Source organism: Rana temporaria, chromosome 5 (genome assembly GCF_905171775.1).
Source record: "Rana temporaria chromosome 5, aRanTem1.1, whole genome shotgun sequence".
Lineage (NCBI taxonomy): Eukaryota > Metazoa > Chordata > Amphibia > Anura > Ranidae > Rana > Rana temporaria.
Genome location: NC_053493.1, coordinates 403,242,502 through 403,269,334, shown reverse-complemented (window position 1 = coordinate 403,269,334; position 26,833 = coordinate 403,242,502). Strand labels below are relative to the sequence as shown.

Here is a 26,833-nt window from a genome sequence, read left to right as displayed (position 1 = left end):
TGTTGTTATTGAGGGTGAACCACCACTTTAATGCAGTGCTGTTTTCATGTCCTCATTGTTCGTTTTTGCTCTCAAGTTTCTGTAATTCTTCTCTGATCTCCACACTTCCTGGTTGTCTGTTTTCTGATAACCACAGTACTGGGAGCTTTCTCTCTGTGGTCACTAATCAAGGAGGTGTGATTACTGTGTGTCTAAAACCCCACAGAACTAATCAGTTTCGTTTTACAAACCATCACTGCCCTGTATTGGCTCTGTGGCTCTGTACATCACAGAAGCAGGAAACAGCATGCAAAAACGAAACTAAAACTGTAGGTACATTACCGTATATGATTGTTTTTTTATCTATTTTTAAAAGGAATCAGTTAACTATTATGGCCCGGATTCACAAAGCACTTACGCCGACGTATCTGGAGATACGCCGCGTAAGTGTAACTATGCGCCGTCGTATCCATGCGCCGTGCCCACAATCTGAGATACGCCTAAAAATAGGCTTCCGACGTAACTTGCCTACGTCGTCCTATCATGGGCGCATATTTACGCTGGGCGCATTTGCCGCTCCTATTCAATTGCTATGCACGTATGCAAATGAGGGAGATACGCCGATTCGCGAACGTACTTGCGCCCGGTAAGGCTGCACATGCTAAAAGCAGGGGCAGCCAATGCTAAGGATACCCGTCGTTCCCGCGTCGCGAGGTTTAAATTTTACGTCGTTTGCGTAAGTGAATCGTGAATGGCGCTGGATGCCATTCACGTTCACTTTGAAGCAAATGACGTCCTTGCGACGTCATTTACCGCAATGCACGTCGGGAAAGTTTCCAGACGGAGCATGCGCTCTACGCTCGGCGCGGAAACGCGCCTAATTTAAATGATTCCCGCCCCCTACGGGACCTTTTACATTAGGCGCCCTTATGCAGGGCATTTTTGAGGAGCGCCCACGCGAATTACGTGGCTACTGCTTCATGAATGAAGCGTATCGCAAATTATTTGCGTAGGCGCAGGGTAAAAGGGGTACACTGCGCCTCCGTAAGGAGCGTGCAGCTGTACCTGAATCTACCCCAGTAATTTCAGCAAAAAAAAATGTTTTCCTTTACAACTCTTTTTTAATGGCATGAGACGTCATAATTTTCCTGCACATGGACTATTAGCAACATGAAAAGTAACGCAGTCAACAGAAGTAATATGCGTGATATTTCTGGCCGTCTCGGGTTCCGCTGGTAATTGACATCAATTTGAAACACAGCCTTCTTGTCACAGTATATTGATATCTGGTCCCTCTGAAAATCCGGTTAGCGTCCTATGGAAGATGAAATTCCAGTTCAATTTGCAGTCAGTATCATTCAAATGAAAAATCCTCGGCGCTGCCACCGAGCGCGGGGTAATTTATTCCGCATTACGCTGTCCCATTTTTTGAAATGTGCTTTCAGAGCGCTCAGAAGCCCGTCCACTAATAGCACGAGAGTGTCGTGGAAATGAAGCCTTTGCTGATGCCGTGTGGATTCTGTTTCCAGGCGGCTCTGAAGGCTTGAATCATAATGTGTTCCTGCTGACATCCACAACAGATTACGCGGCGCCCATATAATATACACCAAGGAGCGTCTGTCCTCTTAAAGTCACCCTGGCATGACATAACATTTCCCAAACCAGACAAATAAGACCATAAATACTGGCTTGTGCCGCTTGTACTTATTTTAGCTCTGTACTGTATAAAGTGGCAGGAGCTTACACAACGCTTTACATGTTGTACCTTCACATCAGTCCTTGCCCCCAAGGAGCTTACCATCTAAGGCAGTGATGGCGAACCTTGGCACCCCAGATGTTTTGGAACTACATTTCCCATGATGCTCAACTACACTACAGAGTGCATGAGCATCATGGGAAATGTAGTTCCAAAACATCTGGGATTCCAAGGTTCGACATCACTGATGTCTACTGTTTCTATCTCACATGCATACACACATGACATTTAGACAGAAGATCCATGGTCCTGCTGTGATTGCGGGCAATCGCGGGTGCCCGGCGGACATTGCAACCGCCGGGCACGCGCGCTGGGTCCCGAGTGATGTGGTGGGCGCACGTGTGCCATCTAGCCGCCCGGGAAGCCCAGGACTTAATATCCTCCCACCGCTCTCCCGCGCCCTCTGCCGCTTACTGGAGCTGGTCGGCCCTTCTGGTGACTGGATATGGATACGAGTGAAGGGAAGATGGCCCCCCACTCATCTCCATACCATAGCAGGGAGGAAGCAACATCAAAACGTCTCTCCCGCCCATAGCTCTTAAAGAGCCATTTTTTTTTTTTTTTAAATGACAAAATTTGTTTTCTTTTTGTTTTTATTGTATTTTTGTGTAATAATGAGATGTGAAGTCTTTTTGACCCCAGATCTCATATTTTAAGAGGTCATGTCATGCTTTTTTCTATTATAAGGGATGTTCACCCTGTGTTGATAAATGTATTGCTCCACAATAAGAGTACGTCCCATAGGGGTTATCCAAGAAGCGGCTGTGGGTGGTGAGGATGATTTCCATCCCATCAAGACGAGCTTTCTCGCCTGGAATAGCCCCCCGGAGAATGCAATTCTAACCATCTCCTCTGGGATCACCTCTTCCCAGAACTCCCAATACACAGCAGATTGGATCTAAAGGTACACTATGGCCAGAAATGTAGTTCAAATTTTACCATCGCTTGCAGAAAATTTCAAATCGCGTCCATTTTTATTTTTTTTCTGGAATAAGGTTGTGAGGGTAAATCTTCATAATGGGAGACAAACAACCCTTCTTAGCAGCAAGATGATATTGGAAACCAGTAACAATGATTTTCTTAAAAAATATTCTTTATTTGTATCATAGTATCAAAATGGATACCGTATTTGCCGGTGTAACCCAATAATTTTCCAGCTAAAAATGTGGTTTTGGGATATACTCACCTTATAAGACGACACCCTTCCGACACACCTCACTGTGCCCATTGCAGACCTCACTGTGCCCATTGCAGACCTCACTGTGCCCATTGCAGACCTCACTGTGCCCATTGCAGACCTCACTGTACGAATCGCCAGATCTCCATGCCTTATCCCTGTATGCAGAGTCAGACTTCGGGCGTCCATTGTTCTTTTGTAATTAAAAATATCCCCCAAAAGTCGGGGGTCGTCTTATACACCTGTACCTGTAATGCACAGTCAGTCAGATTGCGGGCGTCCATTGTTCAAAAGGCGCGCCTCCTCCTCATCCTGTTCCATGATGGACAGAACACTCAGTTTCCCAGCAGAGCCTGTGTTCGGTGTTTCGCCCATCATGGAGGTCCTATCGTCTGAGGCCGAGGATGAGAGGACCTCCGTGATAGGCGGAACACTGAACAAGCGCCTAGAGGCGATTCAGTTTGCATGTGTAGCGCTATACAAGTCATTAACTCCATTCATTCAACACAGGCTTTGCTGGGAAACTAAGTGTTCCGCCTATCACGGAACAGGACGAGGAGGAGGCGCGCCTTTTGAACAATGGACGCCCGCAGTCTGACTGACTCTGGATTACAGGTACCGGCGTATTTTTAAGTACAAAAGGTTGTCTTATACCCCGGAAAATACGGTATATAGGCATGGATACATAGGGGTCATAAAAAGCAATCCTGGCCTTGACATAAAAACATACCTCATCAACAAAAGGAAAATTGCACATGAACTCAAGTTATAGAACTTGTGTAGAATTTCACATAACCCTACGAGTTTCGACCTATTTGGGTAAAGGTCTTCTTTAGGGGAATTTTATTCAATGCGAAAAATAGAAAAGATTTATGAATTATACGGTCTATGAATGTATCATTGTTTTGCATAGTCATTATATTCTGTTATAATAGAGTTAGCTGTGTATGTTTACCACTTCTTGACGAGAAATTTTCAACCAGCACCACCCAGTAATGCCGCGTACACACGGTCGTTTTTCGGCATGAAAACAAATGACATTTTTCAGCATGTCCAAAAAACAAAGTTTTTCCAACTTCATCATTAAAAACAATGTTGCCCACACACCATCGTTTTTGAAAAATGATGAACAAAGCGCGGTGACGTACAACACGTACGACGGCACTCTGAAGGGGAAGTTCTATTCGCCTTTGGGCTGCTTTAGCTGATTCCGTGTCAGTAAAAGACGATTCACGCTTTTTTGTCTGTTACAGCGTGATGAATGTGCTTACTCCATTATGAATGGTAGTTTTACCAGAACGAGCGCTCCCATCTCATAACTTGCTTCTGGGCATGCGCGGGTTTAAAACATCGTTTTAGCCCACACACGATCATTTTTTACAACCCGAAAAACTACATTTTCAGAAGCCGAAAAACAATGTGAAGCCCACACGCGATGATTTTAAATGACGTTTTTAAAAATTTCATTTTTTTTCATGCCGAAAAACGACCGTGTGTACGCGGCATTAGAGGCATGAGCCCTTTGTGGCTAATGCCGCGTACACACAACCGTTTTTCATGACGAGAAAAATAATTTTTTTTAATTGGTCATTAAAAATGTCCGTGTGGGGGCTCCAGAGCATTTTTCTTGACGAGAAAAATGGGCATTAAAAATTTAGAACTCGCTCTATTTTTTTCTCGTTGTTTTTCATGTTGTGGAAAATGGTCGTGTGTAGGCTTTAACAACGGGAAAATAACACGCATGCTCAGAAGCAAGTTATGAGACGGGAGCACTCGTTCTGGGAAAACTAGCGTTTCTAATGGAGATGGCACATTCATCACGCTGTAACAGACTGAAAAGCACGAATCGTGTCTCAAACTTTTACTAACTCAAAATCAGCAAAAGCAGCCCAAGGGTGGCGCCATCCGAATGGAACTTTCCCTTTATAGTGCCGTCGTACGCGTTGTACGTCACCGCGCTTTGCTCAAGCATTATTTTTTACGAACGTGTGTAGGCAAGGCAGGCTTGACAAGAATCACGAAGAGAAAAACTTCACTTTTTCCATGACATTAAAAACGGTCGTGTGTACGGGGCATTAGAAACGCTATCATTTTTTTGTTCACTCTTCATGCCACTGCTTCTCAACCACAGACCCGCTGAGCTCTACTTCACATGGGACAATCGTGGATTGTTACCCCAGTGATCGATATAAAGTATTTACAGAGCAAAAGAAAACTGCAGAAAGACAAGTGGCTTTCTTTTTTTTTTGCTAGCTGGAGGGCTGTGGAATTTGTGATTTATTTTAGTAGCTATAGAAAAAACAAAAGGTCGTCTTTTTCATGTAAATTGTTCAGAATCATATTTTTTTGTTACCAGAAAAAAAAAATATATTATTTTTCTTAGCTTCGGTAGGCCGGATGCCAGTTTGCTGTCTTGGGTGTTGGTTGGCGCTATTTGTATGCCTGTTCAGAGATAAGTAATTGGAATGGAGATTTTGTTTTTTTGGCTCAAGGTGAGATGTTTTTGTACAAGTAAGCAGCAGCAGCGGAGAAAAGCTCTTGAGAAATATATTGGATGTTTTCAGTCTTTTCTGCGAGTGAATAAATGTTTGGCTGAATAAAAAGAAGAAAATGTGCATCTGCTTCTTCAGCTACCCGATGTGACTCCAGAACATCGCAGTGGTCTAGCATGTGTTTGTGGTCTTAGGGGACACTCGGGTACAGTTCAGTCCGGGACCCTTTTCCAGTTTTCTAAAGCGAACGATGATGACCGCAGTTCATATTTTTCCCCATTGGGGCTTGTCGCTCTTTAATTTGATGGGATTGTTGTGTTTGATCCTGTTGCAATTGAGAACTCGCCAGTGATTGGAGGACTAAAAAAGGTAGAGCGAATACCTTATTGCATATGTTTTCCCCTTGCTGGTTGGATGAGCAAGGTGCCACTCGCTTGTTGCCTGAAAAGAACAGATCTCCACTATTTCAAAACCTGGGGCCAGATTTACGTATCTGGGCGTATCTTTGGCCGGGTGTAGCGTATCCTATTTACGCTACGCCGCCACAATTTAGACAGGCAAGTGCAGTATTCACAAAGCACTTGCTCCGTAAGTTGCGGCGGCTTAGTGTAAATGGGCCGGCGTAAGCCCGCAAAATTTAAAGTAGGCTGGTAGTGGGCGTGTTGTATGGAAATGAATCGTGACCCCACGTAAATGACGCGCCTAACGAACGGCGCATGCACACGCATGCTCAGTATCACGTAAAATTTTTTCCCTAAGTTATGCCGGCTCAATGCTTAGTCGACGTGAACGTAACCTACGCCCATCCCCATTCACGTACGACTTACGCAAACAACGTAAAATACAACGCTGTTCCGACGTTTCCGACGTCCATACCTAACATGACTTACCCCTGCTTTATGAGGGGTAAAGTTACGCCGCACCGACGCCTTACGTAAACGGCATAGCTAAATCCGACGGGCGCAAGTACGTTTCTGAATCGGCGTATCTACCTCATTTGCATATTCGGCGCGGAAATATACGGAATCGCCCCTAGCGGCCAGCGTAAATATGCACCCAAGATACGACGGCGTAGGAGACTTGCATCAGTCGTATCTTGGACAAATTCTGGCGTATCTGATTCTTTGAATCAGGCGCCAAGATACGACGCCTCACATTCAGACTTACAACGGCGTATCTGGAGATACGCCGTCTTAAGTTGTTTCTGAATCCAGGCCCTGGTGTCTATTGCCAACATCCCAAATATATAGAAAGAAGCAAGACCCCCCCCTACTGAAGCGGGGCGTTTAACCACCTCAATACCAGGCACTTTCGCCCCTTCCTGCCCGGATAGTTTTTAGCGCCATCACACTTTGAATGACAATTGCACGGTCATGCTACACTATACCGAAACTACGTTTTTTATAATTTTCTTTCCACAAATGGTGCTTTCTTTTGGTGGTATTTGATCACCTCCTGGGGTTTTCTATTTTTTTATAAACAAATTAGAAAAGACCCCAAATTTTGGGAAAAAATGTTTTTTCTTAGTTTCGGTCATAAAATTTTGTTTTCCCCTTCACTGACGGTCACTAATGAGGTGGCACTAATGGGCACTGATGAGTAGGCACTGCTGGGCACTGATGAGTTGGCACTGCTATGTAGAATTGATGGGCACCAATAGGCGGCACTGATGGGCATGGATGGGCGGCACTGATGGGCACAGATGAGTGGCTGTGATGGGCACTGACAGGCGGCTGTGATGGGCAGCTCGGATGATGAGGTACTGATGTGTTACTGCTGGGCTCTGATTGGCACTGTGGTGATCGCTTGCTAACTTCATTATTGTGGCGCTGCTGGCCACTGATTGGTAGGCAACTGGCACATTTAAGGGGGCTGTGCTGTTAATCAATGTGCTGATTATCAGCACAGCCCCCCCTCTGACAGGGATAGCCGCCGATCAGCTCTCCCTGTCAGCGCGAACCGAGGAATGCAGTTTACCGGCACTTCCTGGTTCAGACGATGATCAGCTTTGATTGGTCACAGCTGATCACGTGGTAAGAAGCCTCTGTCAGAGGCTCCTTATCGTGATCGGAGATGCGGCGTGTCAGACGGTTTCCCGCGGGACTGGGCATTCCTCTTCAGATGTAGATGATTTACATCTGGTGAAAAACTTATCAAGGAGCATAAGGCGCATCACCAGTTTTCCGTAAATAGCCGACCTGCGAGTCGGCTCGGCGCCTGTGCCCGCCGTGTAGAGCTAACTGCGCAGGCGATGCTGACTCGCAGGTCGGCTATTTACAGAAAACTGGTGACGCGCCTTGAAGTTTTTCACCAGACGTAAATCATCTACCTCTTAATAGGAATACCTAGTCCCGCGGGAATCAGAAGCCGGGGGGGGGGGGGGGGGGGAAATAACAATAAAACGGTATGTACGGCGAAAACAAAAAAAATACCAGCATACTGTACATGTCCGAATTATGCTGGATGTAATGTTATATAATTGTTTTAGGGTGAACCTCCACTTTAACTAGCAAACAAGGCTAGACAAATAGTGAGAGTGAAGCAATCCAGATACCAGACATAAAAGCATATCATATGAATAATGTGCCAATATATGGTTAAATCTCGTTGGTGTCTAAAATCGAGACAAACAGCACCACAGTGAACATTTTGACATCCGTGAGAATCGCCACCACATGGAAAGCCGCTTACCAGAGTGACAGGTATAAACAGCGTTAAAGAGGTATGATATCCGTCCGTGGATTAGAACACAGGATCCAGATGTCCCAGGAATGAATCGTCCAAACGTAGGATAGCAAACTCCTTCACAAATGTGACCCGTGGATCATAAATGACAAAAAACGGACCATAGCATAATACCGTTTTTGATCAATTTATTTAAAAAAGATAATTGTACTTACAAACACATGTAAAAAATGCCGGCCGGCACTATAGGAGCCCTTCCTCCTTCACATCGAGCGCGGTGACGTCACTGTATGCCGTCCCAGATGCGTTTCGTCATACGTTGACGTTTTCAATGGGGACGTTGACGTTTTCATCCCCATTGACATCATCACATCGCGCCCGGGCCTCCGACAGTCCTAGAGATGACTGGTGACCATCTGGTCACCCAGTCATCTCTATGCTTCCTATCCGGCGCTGGGCGATTCTTTCTCCGGGCCCCCGATGGTACGAGAGAGCCCAGAGAAGCACCGGATGGCGGCGGGAGGGGACATCCTATAAGAACGATCAAGCAGCGGAACTGCTGCTATGATCATTCTTATGGTGCGCAGATTCGCCGCCGGAACACAATATCTGAATGATGCCTCTAGCTGCAGGCATCATTCAGATATCACCGCACAAAGTACAGGGCGTCCTATGACGTCCACGCTGGATGGGAGATCCCCTTTGTGGACGTCATATGTCCATGTGCGGTATTGAAGTGGTTAAACACCATACCGAGACACCTAGTTATACAGATTGTTCAGACACCCAAGGATAACTAGGCGTCTCGGTATGGTGTTAACAACCTAGCATGTGGAGGTAGGGTGGACATAAGCTTGCCAAGCGCACCACCACCAACAAGCAATTCCTGTGTAATCTTGAGGTCTATGGATCTCAAGTCACATGAAAGTCGGACCAAAGTAGTTTAGGGACTACTTTGAAGTCGCGCAGATATGAACGGTACTCATTGGATATATGGGGTACGACTTGTCTAATGCGTCTCTTCAGTCCCAAGTTGCACACGTGTGAAAAGAGGCCTTGGCTGACTTGCTTCTGCCTCCTGTTGTAAAGGAGTGTATCAAAGCCAAAATCTAATTTATGACTGACTTAAAAATGAAGTCAAGTTATTACACTGCTTGCATCCAAAAACCCAATTTAATGGCATAATAATGAATAGAGAGCTGTATTCATTATTTTTTTAATCTGCCTGGGGGTTCAGCTTTCAGTCCTGAAAAAAGCAGTAACCAACAGCCGTATCTTTATTTCTGTGGTTATTATTATTATTGATTTCTATAGTGCTTTAATCTCCTGTGGTGCTGCAGAAAGTCAACGGTACAAACAAGAATAAGTAACACAGGTAATACAAATGCATACAAAGTTTTCAATGGCAAATATAGACAGACCTATTGTTAAGTACAGAGTGTACCTGGTAGTAGAGCCTGACTTGTAGGAGGAGACCTCTCTTACAGCCCTGGCTCAGGAGTCACTGGAGTGGGGACAGTGAGCTCGAGGGTGCAGCGAGGTAGGAGTGCCTGGGGTAGTTGTAGTAGCCTGGCACAGTGGCAGGGTGATGATCCTCCAGGAATGGCTGGAACTGTAGGCAGCAGCAGGGATGGTTGTAGGTCGGTGACCCAGAAGCTGGCAGGTACAGGAACAGTAGGAAGCTGGAGCAGGGTGAGACAAGCTGGGTTAGGTGTAACACAGAGTAGCAGGGTCAGACAGGCCGGGTCAGAGCAGGTAAACAGACGGTTGGATACAGGAGACTAAGTGTGGTCAGAGGGTTGCATGTGCAATTTGTTTATAGTTTCTAATAATTTTTTTAACGAAAATTCGGAAATTCGTTGATTCCGAATTTTCGTATTTCCGAATTTTTTAATTTCCGAATTTTCGTATTTTCCGAATTTTTGGAAATTCGGATTTTCGGAAATACAATTTTTTTCGTTTTTTTCGTTTTTTTATTTTCAAATTTTTAAATTTTCGGAATTTCTAAAATTCGAAAAGAAAAAAATCGAAAATTCAGAATTTCTAAAATTAATTTTCGAAACTTTGAATTTTTCATTTTCGAATTATCGAAGAAGATGGACGCTTGAGCTCTGAGCTCCTGCCACCTCAGAGCTGATTCCTATATTAAACTAAGCTTCCCGACCCTATTCATCGCTCAACGATAATGTGTACTGCCTCCAGACAGTCTTCGCCTTCCAGATCCCGATCACCCAGGGAACAAAACGGAGCGCTGAACCGAAGTATACCGGAGATGTTTCGCACTGGTAGAGGGAACATGGCAGTTTCCCGCCACAGAGCCTCTCGGAGCCACTCGCAGTCGCCGCCTCACATTCAATCGGAGATTATTTTATCGGCACCTCCGAATGCTCCTTCCCCGGCATCCAACATAGGACAAGGAGGAATGACTACTCCCCCATTACCTCAGTTAAACATCCAGGACCTGAGGTCTATAGCGGTGGACATAAAGGACACGCTCTCATTGCAGAGCTGCGCCTTGACATACGCTCCCTGACTGACAGGGTCTCCAACACTGAAAGGGTGGTGGAGGATCATGGCATGGTCCTCCAGCGCACCACTCGGAAGATTGATGCCCATACTCTCCAACTCCGGGATATATATCGCCATTTGGAAGATTTGGAGAATAGGGGCAAGCGCCACAACCTGCGAGTGAGGGGAATACCGGAATCCATTGAGGGGGAACATATTACCCAGGCAGTGACTGCCCTCTTCAACACGGTTCTCAACAAGCACCCCTCTCACTGCCATTGCAATGGATAGGATCCACTGCGCTTTGCGTCCCAGGGGTCGATACACGAACCCCCCGAGGGACATTGTTTGCTGCCTAGTGGATTACAGACTTAAGGAAAACATTCTAAAGCTTGCGAGAGGCCAACGATTGTTTCAACGTGGCGACCGAATGCATTCCCTTGCGCTGGAAAAACACCTTTCCCCCCCCCCCACTATTGATGATTGGCATTCCCGAGTCAACAAAATTGAGGAGATGGAAAGGGTTTTTCATCAGGCCAACGATACCCACGATAAGTTCAGACATACATGGGCCTGCTGAACACACTACAGGGAATCTTTGCATGCTGCCGACCCTTCTATCCCTGCTGCTCCTCCTAGGGACACAGGGTCTTAGGACTTAATGCGCTGGTAAAATCCGTCTCCCCCTGTGCCCTCCCACCCCTTTTCTTTCTCCTGTTCTCCCTTGACTGGTGGCTCCGCGATGACGTCGGGAGCCACCAGTAACTACATGACCTCCCTTTAGAAATGGCATGATAGCCATTTCCAAAATGCTCCTGCGCATACTAGCTCATTATGAATTACTTACCTGAGAACAAAGCCCCCCCAGCGGTCCTCAGACACCTCCTCTGTCGCCGCCATGATACCCGGAGTGACTTCCAGGTATGGCTGCTCCGGAGCTGTGACTGGCCGGAGCAGCGATGACTTAATTCCCGCACATGCGCGTGGGAGCCGCCACTAACGGCATAATGCCGTTAGTAGCGGCACGCTTAGTGCGCCTGCGCACCGTTGTCGTGAAAAACAGTCATGTGTCGGGAAATTTGAATAATCAGCCCAAAGGGTGGCGCCAATCGAAGGGAACTTCCCCTTTATATTGCCGTTGTACGTGTTGTACATCACCACGCATTGCTAGAGCATTTTTTATCACGATCATGTGTATGCAAGGCAGGCTTGAGGGGAATCGCGTCAAGAAAAACTTTTATTTTTTTCCATGACCTGAAAACCGGTCGTGTGTACGCGGCATAAGGGTTTACAACCACTTTAATCTAGGCTTACCTGTAGGTAAAAGTGGTTGTAAAGGGTGTACAACCATTTTAAGGTTCCACTTTATGGACATGCCACTGACTCTGGCTGTGGGGCTGGATGTGGCCTGAGGATCATAGTTTGGAGACCCCTGCACCAATTCAATATCTCCGTACTCTACTCCAGGGCTCGACAAATCCCGGGCGCCAGGTCGCCATGGCGACTAGAAATAGGGTCCTGGCGACTTGGCTTGGAAGGGAAGCTGGCGCCATCTGGTGGTGAGCCGTTGGTATTACAAGTTATTACCACCAGATGTGTAAGTTGGCGCCATCTGGTGGTGGCCGTTGGTATTACAAGTTAAGCATTACAAGTTAAAGCGGGGGTTCACCCTATCGACAGGAAAAAAAAAAAATTTTTTTCTTTTACCTTTAAATCAGGCACTGTAGCGCGAGCTACAGTATGCCTGTCCCGAATTTTTTCCCCCCATACTCACCTTGTAGTCGTCCATCGAAGATACCGGGGAATGGGCGTGCCTCTGGAGACGGAGGATGATTGACGGCCGGCTCTGGCGCGTCACGCTTCTCCGGAAATAGCCGAAATAGGCTTGGTCTTCACGACGCGTGCGCATAGCCTGTGCGCACGCGCCGTGAAGAGCCGAGACCTACTCCGGCTGTCTTCGGGGAGAGTGACGTGCCAGGGCCGGCCGTCAATCATCCTCCCTCTCCATAGGCACGCCCATTCCCCGCGGGAGCCGGAATCTACGATGGACGACTACGAGGTGAGTACGGGGTTAAAAAAATCGGGACAGGCATACTGTAGCTCGCGCTACAATGCCTGTCTCGATGGTAACATCATGGGATTGTGGGTGAACTACCGCTTTAAACAGCAATTCTAATGTAATTTTTCACTATTTTCACTGCCATCTTCTTTCCTCTAATTAGAACCCCCAAACATTATATATATTTTTTATCCTAACACCCTAGAGAATAAAATGGAGATCGTTGCAATACTTTCTGTCATGCCGTATTTGCGCAGCGGTCTTACAAGCGCACTTTTTTGGGAAAAAATTACACTTTTTTTTATTAAAAAAGAAGACAACAGTAAAGTTATCCCCATTTTTTTTTATATATTATGAAAGATAATGTTACTCCGAGTAAATTCATACCCAACATGTCACGCTTCAAAATTGCGTCCGCTCGTGGAATGCCGACAAACTTTTACCCTTTAAAATCTTCATAGGCGACGTTTAAAAAAATCTACAGGTTGCATGTTTTGAGTTACAGAGGAGGTCTAGGGCTAGAATTATTGCTCTCGCTATAACGATTGCGGCGATATCTCACATGTGTGGTTTGAACACCGTTTAAATATGCGGGCGCTGCTCACGTATGTGTTTGCTTCTGCACGCAAGCTCGTCGGGACGGGGTGCGTATTCTGGCTCCTAACTGTTTTAGCTGGCTCCTAGATTCCAAGCAAATTTGTCAAACCCTGCTCTACTTCCTATATCCTCAACTACATCTACAGTCTCTAACTGGCTTTTATAACATTATATATGCTGAATTTTATGTATGGCTACTTATGATTATCAAAATCTGAAGTTGAAATATCTCATAAGTCGACCCAAAATGATCTAGAGCAATGTTATGACAATCCTTAGGTTTGTCCCAGGACAGAGAAGCCATTTATCTTTGGCTCTGACATAGAAGAGAAAGTATTGATTGGGAATACTGTCATTCTCGGCAGACGTCTAGTTGTAAACATGATTATGGTGGTAATTAGGCCGCGTTCCTTCCTTTCCCGGTCAGTGTGTATACGTCTCTTTTTGAATGCTGATCTGCCACATTCGAACTCTCCAGTATGTGTAGTCTTTAATCTGAACTCCCAGCCAGAGATTTCCTCCCCCTCATTAGAGGGCGACAGATGGAGGCGACTATCTGGCTCAGTTCAGTCTGGATCTGAAGCGTAAACAGTCGTTTTCAACATGATCGGCTAATTAACACTGTTGCTCCTTTTTCTTTTTTCTTACGCAGACAGCATGAACTGCGCGGAGGGTAAGTGGGCCAGGCAAAGATAACTTCGCTGTCACAGTCCACAGTATATTTCAAGCAACAAACAATAAAAAATGAAGAACTGTACTAAAGAGAACCTCTACTGAGAGAAATGCCTAGGATGCTATCGCTGACACTCATGTGAAAATGCTAGTTGCTTGGCCGTTGGTTGATACTCCTTGTATTACAGTGGAACTGTAGGAGGAATGGCCACAATAGTTGTTGCCAAACTGTGTAAAAATTAAGTTTGTCATTCTCCAGTGCCGACAGCTCTGTGGTCCCCTTTGCTGCGCCATCTGTCGCTTTGCCAATATCTTCTACTCCGCGTCCTCTGGCCTAGCATCTGCCATTTGCCAGTTGTGTGGCCACTAATGATGTAACTGCTGCCCAAGCGCTCCATTCTCAGCATCCTACAGTTGAGTGTACACTGCACTGGACCGTACAACCGAAAATAATTGCTAGCGGGACCAAAGTTTACTTTCTTGTTCAATCGTATATTTTTAATGTTTCAGACAGTAGAATGAGAAAAGGCAGGGAAACCATCCCGTCTCAAAATGTTACAGAACGAAGTACAAGGATCCATCGTCAAGTGCCACAGCCAGGCTAACTAGGAAGTAGATCTGTGGACATAGGAGGCCATAGCCCGCACCCCCGCACACTTCACCCAGACTAAGTGGTTAGCAGGTAAAAGCAGCCACAGCTCCAGGCCACGCCCTCAACATGTTTCGTCCTACCCTCGAAGCTTAATCATGGAGGTCCTCCATGATTAGGCCATTGGTGGTCAGGCTATCTTAGACTTTTTCAACCTTTTCAGCACAGAGGAAGCCTTGAAATATTTTTTGGTCTCGGGGAAGCCCTGCTAAAAATTACGATATCTACAGCTCATGATACATTAGTGTGATGGTCTTTGGGAAGAATGCTACGTACACTTGTGGTCATTGGCAAGAAATACCCCCTTACAGATGGTTAAAAAGGTCATTGATGTCAGTGGGAACTTATCTGAGAGGTAGAAATTGCTTAAGGAATCTCTAGCAACCTTTTGGAGGAATCCTGGTTGAGAAACCCTGATCTACAGACTCTAAAAAGCTTCTGTAACATTACATATACCCAGGGCTTTTTTTCAGCTGGAACTTGGTTGAACTCAGTTCCAACACCTCTGGCTCAGAGCCTCTGCTCCCTGCTCATCACAATCACTTGTAAACCCTGAAGTCTTGCTTCTGGGTTTACAAGTGACAGCTTGTCTCCCAACAGCTCCCATAGATCTGATCTCCTGAGTGGCTCCCACTGGGTGCCGGATGGGGACAAGGGAGATGCAGATGTCTGGGATGCAGTGTGGATGCCAACAGCCCCACTGGAAGATATCCTTGCGAATGAGAGATGCAGCACCAACTACAGTGTGTGGGAAGTTACTAGAGCCGGCTGGGTGCTTCAGCCTAATACAGTAACAAAAGTAAGACACATGAAAGATGGTGGAGCTTTTAAGGAGGGGGGAGAAGATGGGGGTAGGGGGAGGGGTTACATGCAGAGGCCAGAGCTGAAGAGGGGTTGAAAGTGGGATGGGGATGCAGAGGTTAGCAGCTGTGCACTCCGGAACATTGTGGCCTGTATGCAGCGCACCACTGAACTCTGCATTCTGTAGGTCTGTATGCAGTGCACACTTCCAAACAACTTTGGATGTAACTACCCCCAACTCTGCATGTAATGCACTTTAAGCCCCTCCCACTGTTAGTGACATCGACCACACCCACTATTTGATGCTGTTTGGAAGGGGATTGTGTGTGGGCAGTGGTTTGAGGGAGTCGTGGTGGAGTTCCTGCACCTATTTTCTGACAAAAAAAGCCCTGCATATACTGAATTTTATGTATAGTCACTTATGAGTATCATAAATCTGAAGTGATGACCCCTGCACCAATGCAAAATTTCAATACACTATCTCCTCTACCACGTCTACAGCAGCCTTTCTCAACACAGAGGAACCCTTAACCACTTCCTGCCCGGTCAATAGACAATTGACGTAGAGGAAGTGGTTCTGTTATCCTAACTGGACAAAATGCCGGCGCACGGCGATCGGTGATGTGGGGTGTCAAGTCTGACACCCTGCATCTCCGATCTCGGTAAAGAGCCTCCGGTGGAGGCTCTTTACCACGTAATCAGCCGTGTAAATCCTGGCTGATCACGATGTAAACAGGAAGAGCCGTTGATCGACTCTTTCTCACTCGCGTCTGACAGACGCAAGTAGAGGAGAGCCGATCGGCGGCTCTCCTGACAGGTGGGGGGTATATGCTGTTTGTTTATCAGCGTAGTTCCCCTGCGGATGCCCACACTGGACCACCAAGGAAGCCACCAGGACCACCAGGGAAGGGGGCAACATGTGGATGGCCAGGTATGTACCCCATGGCCATCCACATATTAAAAAATATTTGCAATAGATGCCAGTCAGTGTCCAGAAAAGGGCACTGACTGGCAACATGGACACAACTTTTAAAGTGATGCCCAGCAATGCCACCATCAGTATCATCAGTGCCAGATTGAGAACTACTGCCTGTGATTAGTTGGAATATTTAATGAGGCTATCAAAAAACTGTTCTAAGACACTGATAGGGAAGACCCCAATATATTACTTTTGTTACTCATGACTGTAATTCTTGACCTTGATCCCCCTTTGTTGACCATACCCGATTCATTTTACAGATCACTCGTATTGAGGTTTCCTCTGGTGTCTATGGAGTGGTGTAGTCGTCGGCCAAATGCATTCTGTAGAGAACAACTCCAACAATGACATCTCCAGAACAAACCAAGGTACTGTACCATTTTTTGTAAAAAAAAAAAAAATGCCGTCCTCCGATAATGATCAGTAGAACAGGGGCCTGTTTTATGAAGACTGGAAAAATTATGGATTTTAGTTTTTCTACACCTAAAACTCCATTGTTTGCACGGAGTAAAAATATATAGGTAGATTCAGAAAGAGTTAGGCCGGCTTATCAGTAGATAAGCCGACATAACTCAGAATCTATGCCGCCGTATGTTTAAGTGTATGCTCAAACAGAGATACGCTTAACCACTAGCCGACCAGCCACCGTCATTATACGGCGGCAGGTCGGCTCTCCTGGGCGAAAGCCCGTAGCTATACGTCCTATCGTATAGCCGCCACTAGGGGGCGCGTGCGCGCCGCCGGAGGCGCGCGCGCCCCCCGCTCGCCCCCGACTCCCGTGCGTGTGCCCGGCGGGCGCGATCGCCGCCGGGCACACGCGATCGCTCGTTACAGAGCGGGGACCGGGAGCTGTGTGTGTAAACACACAGCTCTCGGTCCTGTCAGCGGGGGAAATGCTGATTTTCTGTTCATACAATGTATGAACAGAAGATCAGCGTTTCCCCTAGTGAGGCCACCCCCCCCCCCCACAGTAAGAACACACCCAGGCATACTTAACCCCTTCCCCGCCCCCTAGTGTTAACCCCTTCACTGCCAGTGGCATTTTTATAGTAATCTAATGCATTTTTATAGCACTGATCGCTATAAAAATGCCAATGGTCCCAAAAATTTGTCAAAAGTGTCCGAAGTGTCCGCCATAATGTCGCAGTAACGAAAAAAAAATCGCTGATCGCCGCCATTACTAGTAAAAAAAATATATTAATAAAAATGCCATAAAAATACCCCCTATTTTGTAAACGCTATAACTTTTGCGCAAACCAATCAATAAACGCTTATTGCGATTTTTTTTACGAAAAATATGTAGAAGAATACGTATCGGCCTAAACTAAGGAAAAAAAAATTTTTTTTATATATTTTTGGGGGATATTTATTACAGCAAAATGTAAAAAATATTATTTTTTTTCAAAATTGTCGCTCTATTTTTGTTTATGGCGCAAAAAATAAAAACCGCAGAGGTGATCAAATACCACCAAAAGAAAGCTCTATTTGTGGGAAAAAAAGGACGCCAATTTTGTTTGGGAGCCACGTCGCACGACCGCGCAATTGTCAGTTAAAGCGTCGCAGTCCCGAATCGCAAAAAGTGCTCTGGTCTTTGACCAGCAATATGGTCCGGGGGGTAAGTAGTTAAACAAAGCTAAGATAGGACGGCTTGCGCCGTTCTAGCTTAGCTTGCAATTTTTCGGATGGCCGCTAGGTGGCGCTTCCATTGCAGCCGGCGTAGATTATGTAAATGAGCTTGTACGCCGATTCCCGAACGGACGCCAGCCCGCCGCAGCCGAATTACGTCGTTTCCGTAAGGCCTTAGGTGGCCTAAAGTTATTCCACCTAAGAGGTGGAATAACAATGTTAAAGTATGGCCGCCGTTCCCGCCGCGAGGTTCGAATTTTTTACGTCGTTTGCGTAAGTTGTCCGCGAATCGGGAGTTGCGTCGTTTACGTCCACGTCGAAATCAATAGGCCCGTATGGCGTACTTAGCCGCAATGCGCACTGGGGAATGTAGGCGCCCGGCGCATGCGCAGTAGCAGAAAAACGTCAAAAAACATGAGGTCTAGCCTGATTTCCATACAACACGCCCACCTCCAACCAATTTGAATTAGGCGCCCTTACGCCCGCCGTGTTTACACTACGCCGCCCTAAGTAAGGAGGTAAGTGCTTTCAGAATCATGTACTTTCCTCTCTTACTTAAGCGGCGTAGTGTAAACACGCTAGGCTACGCCGACCTAATTTTACGCGCCCCTACCTGAATCTACCCAATAGTCTCCATTTGCGTTTTTGGGGCGATAAACCATCACAGGTTGTCATGATGACCATTGTCACCGGGGTACGAAGTGAGCAGAAATCAATCATTTTATGGTTGTTGATGGAATATAAAAGTATACCGTATTTTCCGGCGTATAAGACGACCCGGCGTATAAGACGACCCCCTAATTTTCCAGGAAAAATTTTGATTTTGGGATATACTCACTGTATAAGACTACCCCCTTCTTACTGTCTTTCTGGAAGCTGAGGGGGAGCCAGAACAACCGCTGACTGAAACAGGCTTTTTCAAATCTCACTGTGCCATTACATTACATGCCCAGACTGTGCCATTACATTACTCACTGTGCCATTACATTACATGCCCAGACTGTGCCATTACATTACATGCCCAGACTGTGCCACTGTGCCATTACATGCCCCCACATTGCCACTGTGCCATTACATGCCCCCACATTGCCACTGTGCCATTACATGCCCCCACATTGCCATTGTGCCATTACATGCCCCCACATTGCCATTGTGCCATTACATGCCCCCACATTGCCACTGTGCCATTACATGCCCCCACATTGCCATTGTGCCATTACATGCCCCCACATTGCCATCACTTGCCCCTCACATTGCCATTGTGCCATTACATGCCCCCACATTGCCATTGTGCCATTACATGCCCCCACATTGCCATCACTTGCCCCCACTGTGCCTGAACTTGTTGCCCCCCCCCCCCCCCCCCCAGTGCAATAACACTCACTTTTTTTCCCCAGCGCTGACAGTGTCCCATGCTGCGATCGCGATCGTGAATGATTTCAAAGCCGCGCCTTCACTGCAGAGTGTTCTGTGATAGGATGAACAAAAATCTTCCCAGCAGCGCCTCTGTTATGTTTTCCGCCTATCACGGACGTCTTCTCATCTCGTCCGAGGATGAGAAGGCATCTGTGATAGGAGGAACAAAGAACAGAGGCGCTGCTGGGAAGATTTTTGTTCCTCCTATCACAGAACACTCTGCAGTGAAGGCGCGGCTTTGAAATCATTCACGATCGCGATCGCAGCATGGGACACTGTCAGCGCTGGGGAAAAAAAGTGAGTACTGAGACTGTACCCGGCGTATAAGACGACCCCCGACTTTGGATGCATTTTTTTGCATCCAGAAAGTCGTCTTCTACGCCGGAAAATACGGTATCTTCCCAAGCAGATGCTTTTCCTGGTGTCAGATATCAGAAAGTATTTCACCTCACTTTGGGGAGACTTCCACTTGCATTTTTAGTCAACGCAAACAGGAAAAATCAAGGAAATTTTTCTGGACTTTAACTGCTTGCCGATCAGCTGCTGCAGTAATATTGACTTTTTTTCAAAATTGGCGCTCTATTTTTGTTTATAGCACAAAAAATAAAGTTAAAGCGACGCAGTGCCGAATCGCAACAAGTGGGCCTAGTCATTGACCACCAAAATGGTCCGTGGCTGAAGCGGTTAAAAATGATGATTTAATTTGAGTTGATTTAATCCAAGCCTTTTTACTTGTGATTAGAATCAAATCCTCCCTGGTTAGTCGTGAGTCCGGCTGTCAGTGACGGTTGGGATTGAGAGCGGGCAACTGCGCCAAGAGTCACCCGCTGGCTCTAAAATGGGGGTGACATCAATTGCCATATCTTTAGCACGGGCGTTTTGTAATGTTTTAATATACAGTTTGTGGTTTAGAAAAGTCAGGACACCAGGCTGTAAATCTTAGAAGATGGCTTGAGAGAAATACGAATCCTTTGGCAGGTAAAACCGTTACATTGCATACATTTTTATCTGTGTGTTTAGTGGTTTGCCTGAGTTCTACTTTAAATTGGATGTAAAACAGACTTCCAGATAAAGACCAAAGTCCTTGCTTGAATGACAGGTTATTTACATATCTTGTGCACTAGCTTGCAGACATGCACAGCTTCTTGTCTATGTATATTCTGATGGCTGTTTACACTGAACTGTGGATCACCCCATATTTTGAAAACATTTAATCAAAACACAGGAAAGACAACCAATCCTGGGAGAGCTGGACGGGAGAGGAGAGGAGGAGAGGGGAGGGGGATGTGAATTGTGCACTTTACAGAAGCTGTGCATGTCTGCAAGCTAGTGCACGAGATATGTAAATAATCTGTCACTCAAGCAAGGACTTTGGTCTTTATCTGGAAGTCTGTTTTATTTCACTGAACAATAAAAGAGGATTGCTCAGAGCTGGATTAACTCTGTGGCAAGACTGGGCACAGATGATAGGAAATCTTATTCTCTACGGACCTGTGAAAAATAAAATTTGGGTTTACATCCACTTTAACAATATTCTCCGTTAATCTGAATGTTTTACCTTGGCGTTGTCTCCTTTTTGTTTTGTAGGAGCGAGCTCGATCTACATGTGTAAACTCTGCAACTTGTTCTCTCCCAGTCATTCGGAGCTCCTGCTACACGTGACTGAGAATCATTCCAAGGAAGGCCTAAGTCCTGATCACATCATCATCCCTCTCCGACCCCTCGCACCCTCCCGGAGGAACACAGAAGGTGCGTTGACCATTTATTTTGCTACACTTTATGAGGCGTCCCCAGCTGCGATTTACATGCCAAATGCAGTCATGAAATAATGGATGAGGCTGGCGGACCCCTCTTGTGTCCTGAGGATTGAGGGGGAGTTTTGTCAGAAAGGTTCCTCCGATTCCTGCTGATTGTAGAACTTTTCAAATATACATGAAAGTGTTTTGAGTCTTTATGATTTATTTTATTTACTGAAGGTATGATTTCTGCAAAATGTTCCCGTCTGTGTTTTTTTATTTTATTTTAATATTGGTGGTTGCTTTAGATTTTTTTTTTTTTACTGTGCTCATTTAATACAGCCCATTAATTGTAATCTGCCTATGCACCAGTGTCGATCAGTGGTAATTTATTTTTGAGGGCGGGGGGCTGCAAACTGTATGCAACCCCCCCCCCCCCAGTTGGCCGGTAGCAGTTACCCCATCACTTCACCAGCGGCTTCCCTGCTTGACAGCGGCCTCCCGTTCCCTTGCTCTCCACGGCTCATCACGGCGACGGTCTCCCTTTCCCCACGGGTCTTCATGGCGGCGTCCCCCCATTCCCCTGCTCTCCACGGGTCTTCATGGTGGGGACCTCCCGTTCCCCTGCTATCCATGGGTCGTCACGGCGAGGGCCTCCCTATCTCCACGGGTCATCACGGTGGGGGCCTCCTGTTCCCCTGCTCTCCATGGGTCGTCACGGCGACGGCCTCCCTTTCCCCACGGGTCATCACAGTAAGGGCCTCCCGTTCCCCTGCTCTCCATAGGTCATCACGGCAGTGGCGGCCTCCTGTTCCCTTGCTCTCCACGGCTCATTGCGGCGACGGGCTCCCTTTCCCCACGGGTCTTCATGGCGGCATCCCCCCATTCCCCTGCTCTACACGGGTCATCACGGTGGGGGCCTCCCGTTCCCCTGCTCTCCATGGGTCGTCACGGCGACGGCCTCCCTTTCCCCACAGGTCATCACAGTGGGGGCCTCCCGTTCCCCTGCTCTCCATGGGTCGTCACGGCAGTGGCGGCCTCCCGTTCTCTTGCTCATCACGGCGACGGCCTCCCTTTCCCCATGGGTCTTCATGGCGGCGTCCCCCCAATCGCCTGCTCTCCACGGGTCTTCACGGTGGGGGCCTCCCGTTCCCCTGCTCTCCATGGGTCGTCACGGCGACGGCCTCCCTATCTCCACGGGTCATCACAGTGGGGGCCTCCCGTTCCCATGCTCTCCTTCCAGTGACCAGTATGAGAGAGTGAGAGCGAGAACACCTAATTTATTACACCTGCTCCCCATTCACACCTGAGACCTTGTAACACTAACGGGTCACATGACACCGGGGAGGAAAATAGCGAATTGGGCCAAATTTGGACGTTTTCACTTAGGGGTGTACTCACTTTTGTTGCCAGCGGTTTAGACATCAATGGCTGTGTTGAGTTATTTTGAAGGGGCAGCAAATTATACAAGCTGTACACTCACTACACAACATTGTAGCAAAGTGTCATTTCACATGAAAAGATAGAAGAAAATATTTACAAAAATGTGAGGGGTGTACTTACTTTTGTGACATACTGTAGACCTGATTCTGCAGACAATCCGGCGCGGCAAAGTTTGCATTCTGAACCCTTTTCATGATGAGCCAGTAATTGACACTGAGCATTGTGCTGGGCCTCCGTGACAGAACCGCTCTACATCACAGCTAATGACCTGGAGGGCAGCCAGAGGGGCTGAGTGTTGGCTGGGACCTTTCAGATGAACTGTCAGATGCCCGATGCCCTGCCCGCTCTCAGAGCAGCTAAGCAGACTGCCAGTCATTGCCCCGCAGATCACATCACCGCTAGACCTGCACACGGCAAAGTACGGCCTACCGCGTCTTCTCCGGGAGGCTGCGCCTGGAGGCATCCCGTCCTCTCTAATATCCGCTGCTGACAATAAACTCTCTTCTCTGCCGACTCGTTTCTTTTTGGTAAAATATTTAAAGCAACGATGAGGAGTTTTTCATTTGGAGCTTTTAACTTTGAAGCCCGATTGCAGATCTCAAAATAAGATTTTCCATCGTCTTTATTTTTACCAAATGTTAAATTGCAAAGCTAAAACGGCTGAATACACGAATGAGATGTATATAAAGGAGCGGTTTTATCTGCCAAAAGATCTGTCGTTTTGTCCATCCAGCGCTGAGATTTACACAGCAATGCACGACAGTTAGGGGTGCAACGGATCAAAAAACTCACGGTTCAGATCGTTCCTTGGATCAGAGTCACGGATCGGATCATCTTTCGGATCACCACCATATATAGTCCCCACTGTAATGTCCACATCCCCCCCCCCCACTGTAATGTCCACATCTCCCCCCCACTGTAATGTCCACATCTCCCCCCCCCACTGTAATATCCACATCTCCCCCCACTGTAATATCCACATCTCCCCCCACTGTAATATCCACATCTCCCCCCCACTGTAATGTCCACATCTCCCCCCCCCACTGTAATATCCACATCTCCCCCCACTGTAATATCCACATCTCCCCCCACTGTAATATCCACATCTCCCCCCCACTGTAATGTCCACATCTCCCCCCCCCCCACTGTAATATCCACATCTCCCCCCACTGTAATATCCACATCTCCCCCCACTGTAATATCCACATCTCCCCCCCACTGTAATGTCCACATCTCCCCCCCCACTGTAATGTCCACATCCCCCCCCACTGTAATGTCCACATCCCCCCCCCCCACTGTAATGTCCACATCTTCCCCCACTGTAATATCCACATCTCCCCCCACTGTAATATCCACATCTCCCCCCCACTGTAATGTCCACATCTCCCCCCCACTGTAATATCCACATCTCCCCCCCACTGTAATGTCCACATCTTCCCCCCACTGTAATGTCCACATCCCCCCCCCACTGTAATGTCCACATCTCCCCCCCCCCCACTGTAATGTCCACATCTCCCCCCCCACTGTAATGTCCACATCTCCCCCCCCCCACTGTAATGTCCACATCTCCCCCCCCACTGTAATGTCCACATCTCTCCCCCCACTGTAATGTCCACATCTCTCCCCCCACTGTAATATCCACATCTCCCCCCCACTGTAATGTCCACATCTCCCCCCCACTGTAATGTCCACATCCCCCCCCCCCCACTGTAATGTCCACATCCCCCCCCCCCCCACTGTAATGTCCACATCTCCCCCCCCCCCCACTGTAATGTCCACATCTCCCCCCCCCCACTGTAATGTCCACATCTCCCCCCCCCCCCACTGTAATGTCCACATCTCCCCCCCCCACTGTAATGTCCACATCTCTCCCCCCACTGTAATGTCCACATCTCCCCCCCCCCCTGTAATATCCACATCTCCCCCCACTGTAATGTCCACATCTCCCCCCCACTGTAATATCCACATCCACATCTCCCCCCCACTGTAATATCCACATCTCCCCCCCCCCACTGTAATGTCCACATCTCCCCCCACTGTAATGTCCACATCTCCCCCCAATGTAATGTCCACATCCACATCCCCCCCCCCCCACTGTAATGTCCACATCTCCCCCCAATGTAATGTCCACATCCACATCTCCCCCCCCCCCCCACTGTAATGTCCACATCTCCCCCCCACTGTAATGTCCACATCTCCCCCCCACTGTAATGTCCACATCTCCCCCCCACTGTAATGTCCACATCTCCCCCCCACTGTAATGTCCACATCTCCCCCCACTGTAATGTCCACATCTCCCCCCACTGTAATGTCCACATCTCCCCCCCCCCCCACTGTAATATCCACATCTCCCCCACCCCCACTGTATATAGCCCCACTGCACTGAAGATTGTCTGCTTGCATGCTTAGTCTTACCAGAAATGCAAGAGAAGCAGGCAGATGCACAAGCAGGCAGGTGATGATGACGTCAGCGCTCCGCTCTGGGGCGCTTACCTAGGCCCGCCGCTGGGTGTACCAAGATGGCCGCCGCTCCGGAGCTAGGCTGAAGCCGCGGCCTTTCCTAAGCTCAATCCGTGGATCGCCGATCCGAACATGTTGACCCGTTTGGATCACGGATCAATGACGATCCGTTGCACCACTAACGACAGTGGAGGCAACCTGATTCTGATCTACTGCAATTACTGTAAGTTACATTGGTTACCTTGATTTTGGTTACCTGTTTAGAGTTACAGAGAGAGTCCAGAATTATTGCTCTAGCAATAGCAGCGATACCTCACATGTGTGGTTTGAAAGCATTTACATATGACTTGCGTATGCGGGGACGGGGGGGGGGGGGGATGGGGGCTTTAATTTTCGTTTTCGTTTTTTTTTTTTTCTTATTTTTTTTTTTTTTTGTTTTGACACGTTTTTACCTTTTTTTAATTTTAAATATTTTTTTATTACTTTTTATTTCCTATTACAAGGGACCATTTGCATTTTTACAGCGATCAGTGGTATAAAAATTAGGGTTGTCCCGATACCACTTTTTTAGGACTGAGTACAAGTACCGATACTTTTTTTTCCAAGTACTCGCCGATACCGAATACCGATACTTTTTTTTAAATGTGTCCCCAAATGCAGCCATGTCCCCCCACAAATGCAGCCATGTCCCCTCACAAATGCAGCCATGTCCTCCCACAGATGCAGCCATGTCCCCCCACAGATGCAGCCATGTCCCCCCACAAATGCAGCCATGTCCCCTCACAAATGCAGCCATGTCCCCCCACAGATGCAGCCATGTCCCCCCACAGATGCAGCCATGTCCCCCCACAGATGCAGCCATGTCCCCCCACAGATGCAGCCATGTCCCCCCCCCACAGATGCAGCCATGTCCCCCCCCCACAGATGCAGCCATGTCCCCCCCCCACAGATGCAGCCATGTCCCCCCCCCACAGATGCAGCCATGTCCCCCCCCCACAGATGCAGCCATGTCCCCCCCCCACAGATGCAGCCATGTCCCCCCCCCACAGATGCAGCCATGTCCCCCCCCCACAGATGCAGCCATGTCCCCCCCCCCACAGATGCAGCCATGTCCCCCCCCCATATGCAGCCATGTCCCCCCCCCCCATATGCAGCCATGTCCCCCCCCCCATATGCAGCCATGTCCCCCCCCCCATATGCAGCCATGTCCCCCCCCCATATGCAGCCATGTCCCCCCCCCATATGCAGCCATGCCCCCCCCCCCCATATGCAGCCATGTCCCCCCCCCCCCCATATGCAGCCATGTCCCCCCCCATATGCAGCCATGTCCCCCCACATATGCAGCCATGTCCCCCATATACAAATATGTCCCCCCCCCCCCATATCCAGCCATGTCTCCCCCCCGATATCCAGCCATGTGTCTCCCCCCGATATCCAGCCATGTCTCCCCCCCCCCATATCCAGCCATGTCTCTCCCCCCCATATCCAGCCATGTCTCTCCCCCCCCATATCCAGCCATGTCTCTCCCCCCCCATATCCAGCCATGTCTCTCCCCCCCCATATCCAGCCATGTCTCCCCCCCCATATCCAGCCATGTCTCCCCCCCCATATCCAGCCATGTCTCCCCCCCCATATCCAGCCATGTCTCCCCCCCCATATCCAGCCATGTCTCCCCCCCATATCCAGCCATGTCTCCCCCCCCATATCCAGCCATGTCTCCCCCCCCATATCCAGCCATGTCTCCCCCCCCCCCCCCATATCCAGCCATGTCCCCCCCCCCCATATCCAGCCATGTCCC

The 26,833-nt window shown here is 48.0% G+C and overlaps 1 protein-coding gene across 2 annotated transcripts in view; it reads left to right on the top strand.

Moving 5' to 3' along the window:
• The window catches only part of ZFAT (zinc finger and AT-hook domain containing), a 287,697-nt gene that overhangs the window by 29,306 nt on the left and 231,558 nt on the right, over positions 1 to 26,833 (top strand). For both annotated transcript variants that reach the window (XM_040355000.1, XM_040354999.1), the window contains exons 2-3: positions 16,615 to 16,722; positions 20,984 to 21,145. In XM_040355000.1, the coding sequence (XP_040210934.1) occupies positions 16,671 to 16,722; positions 20,984 to 21,145 (214 nt within the window). In that variant the 5' untranslated portion in view covers positions 16,615 to 16,670. The remainder of the gene's footprint in view (positions 1 to 16,614; positions 16,723 to 20,983; positions 21,146 to 26,833) is intronic.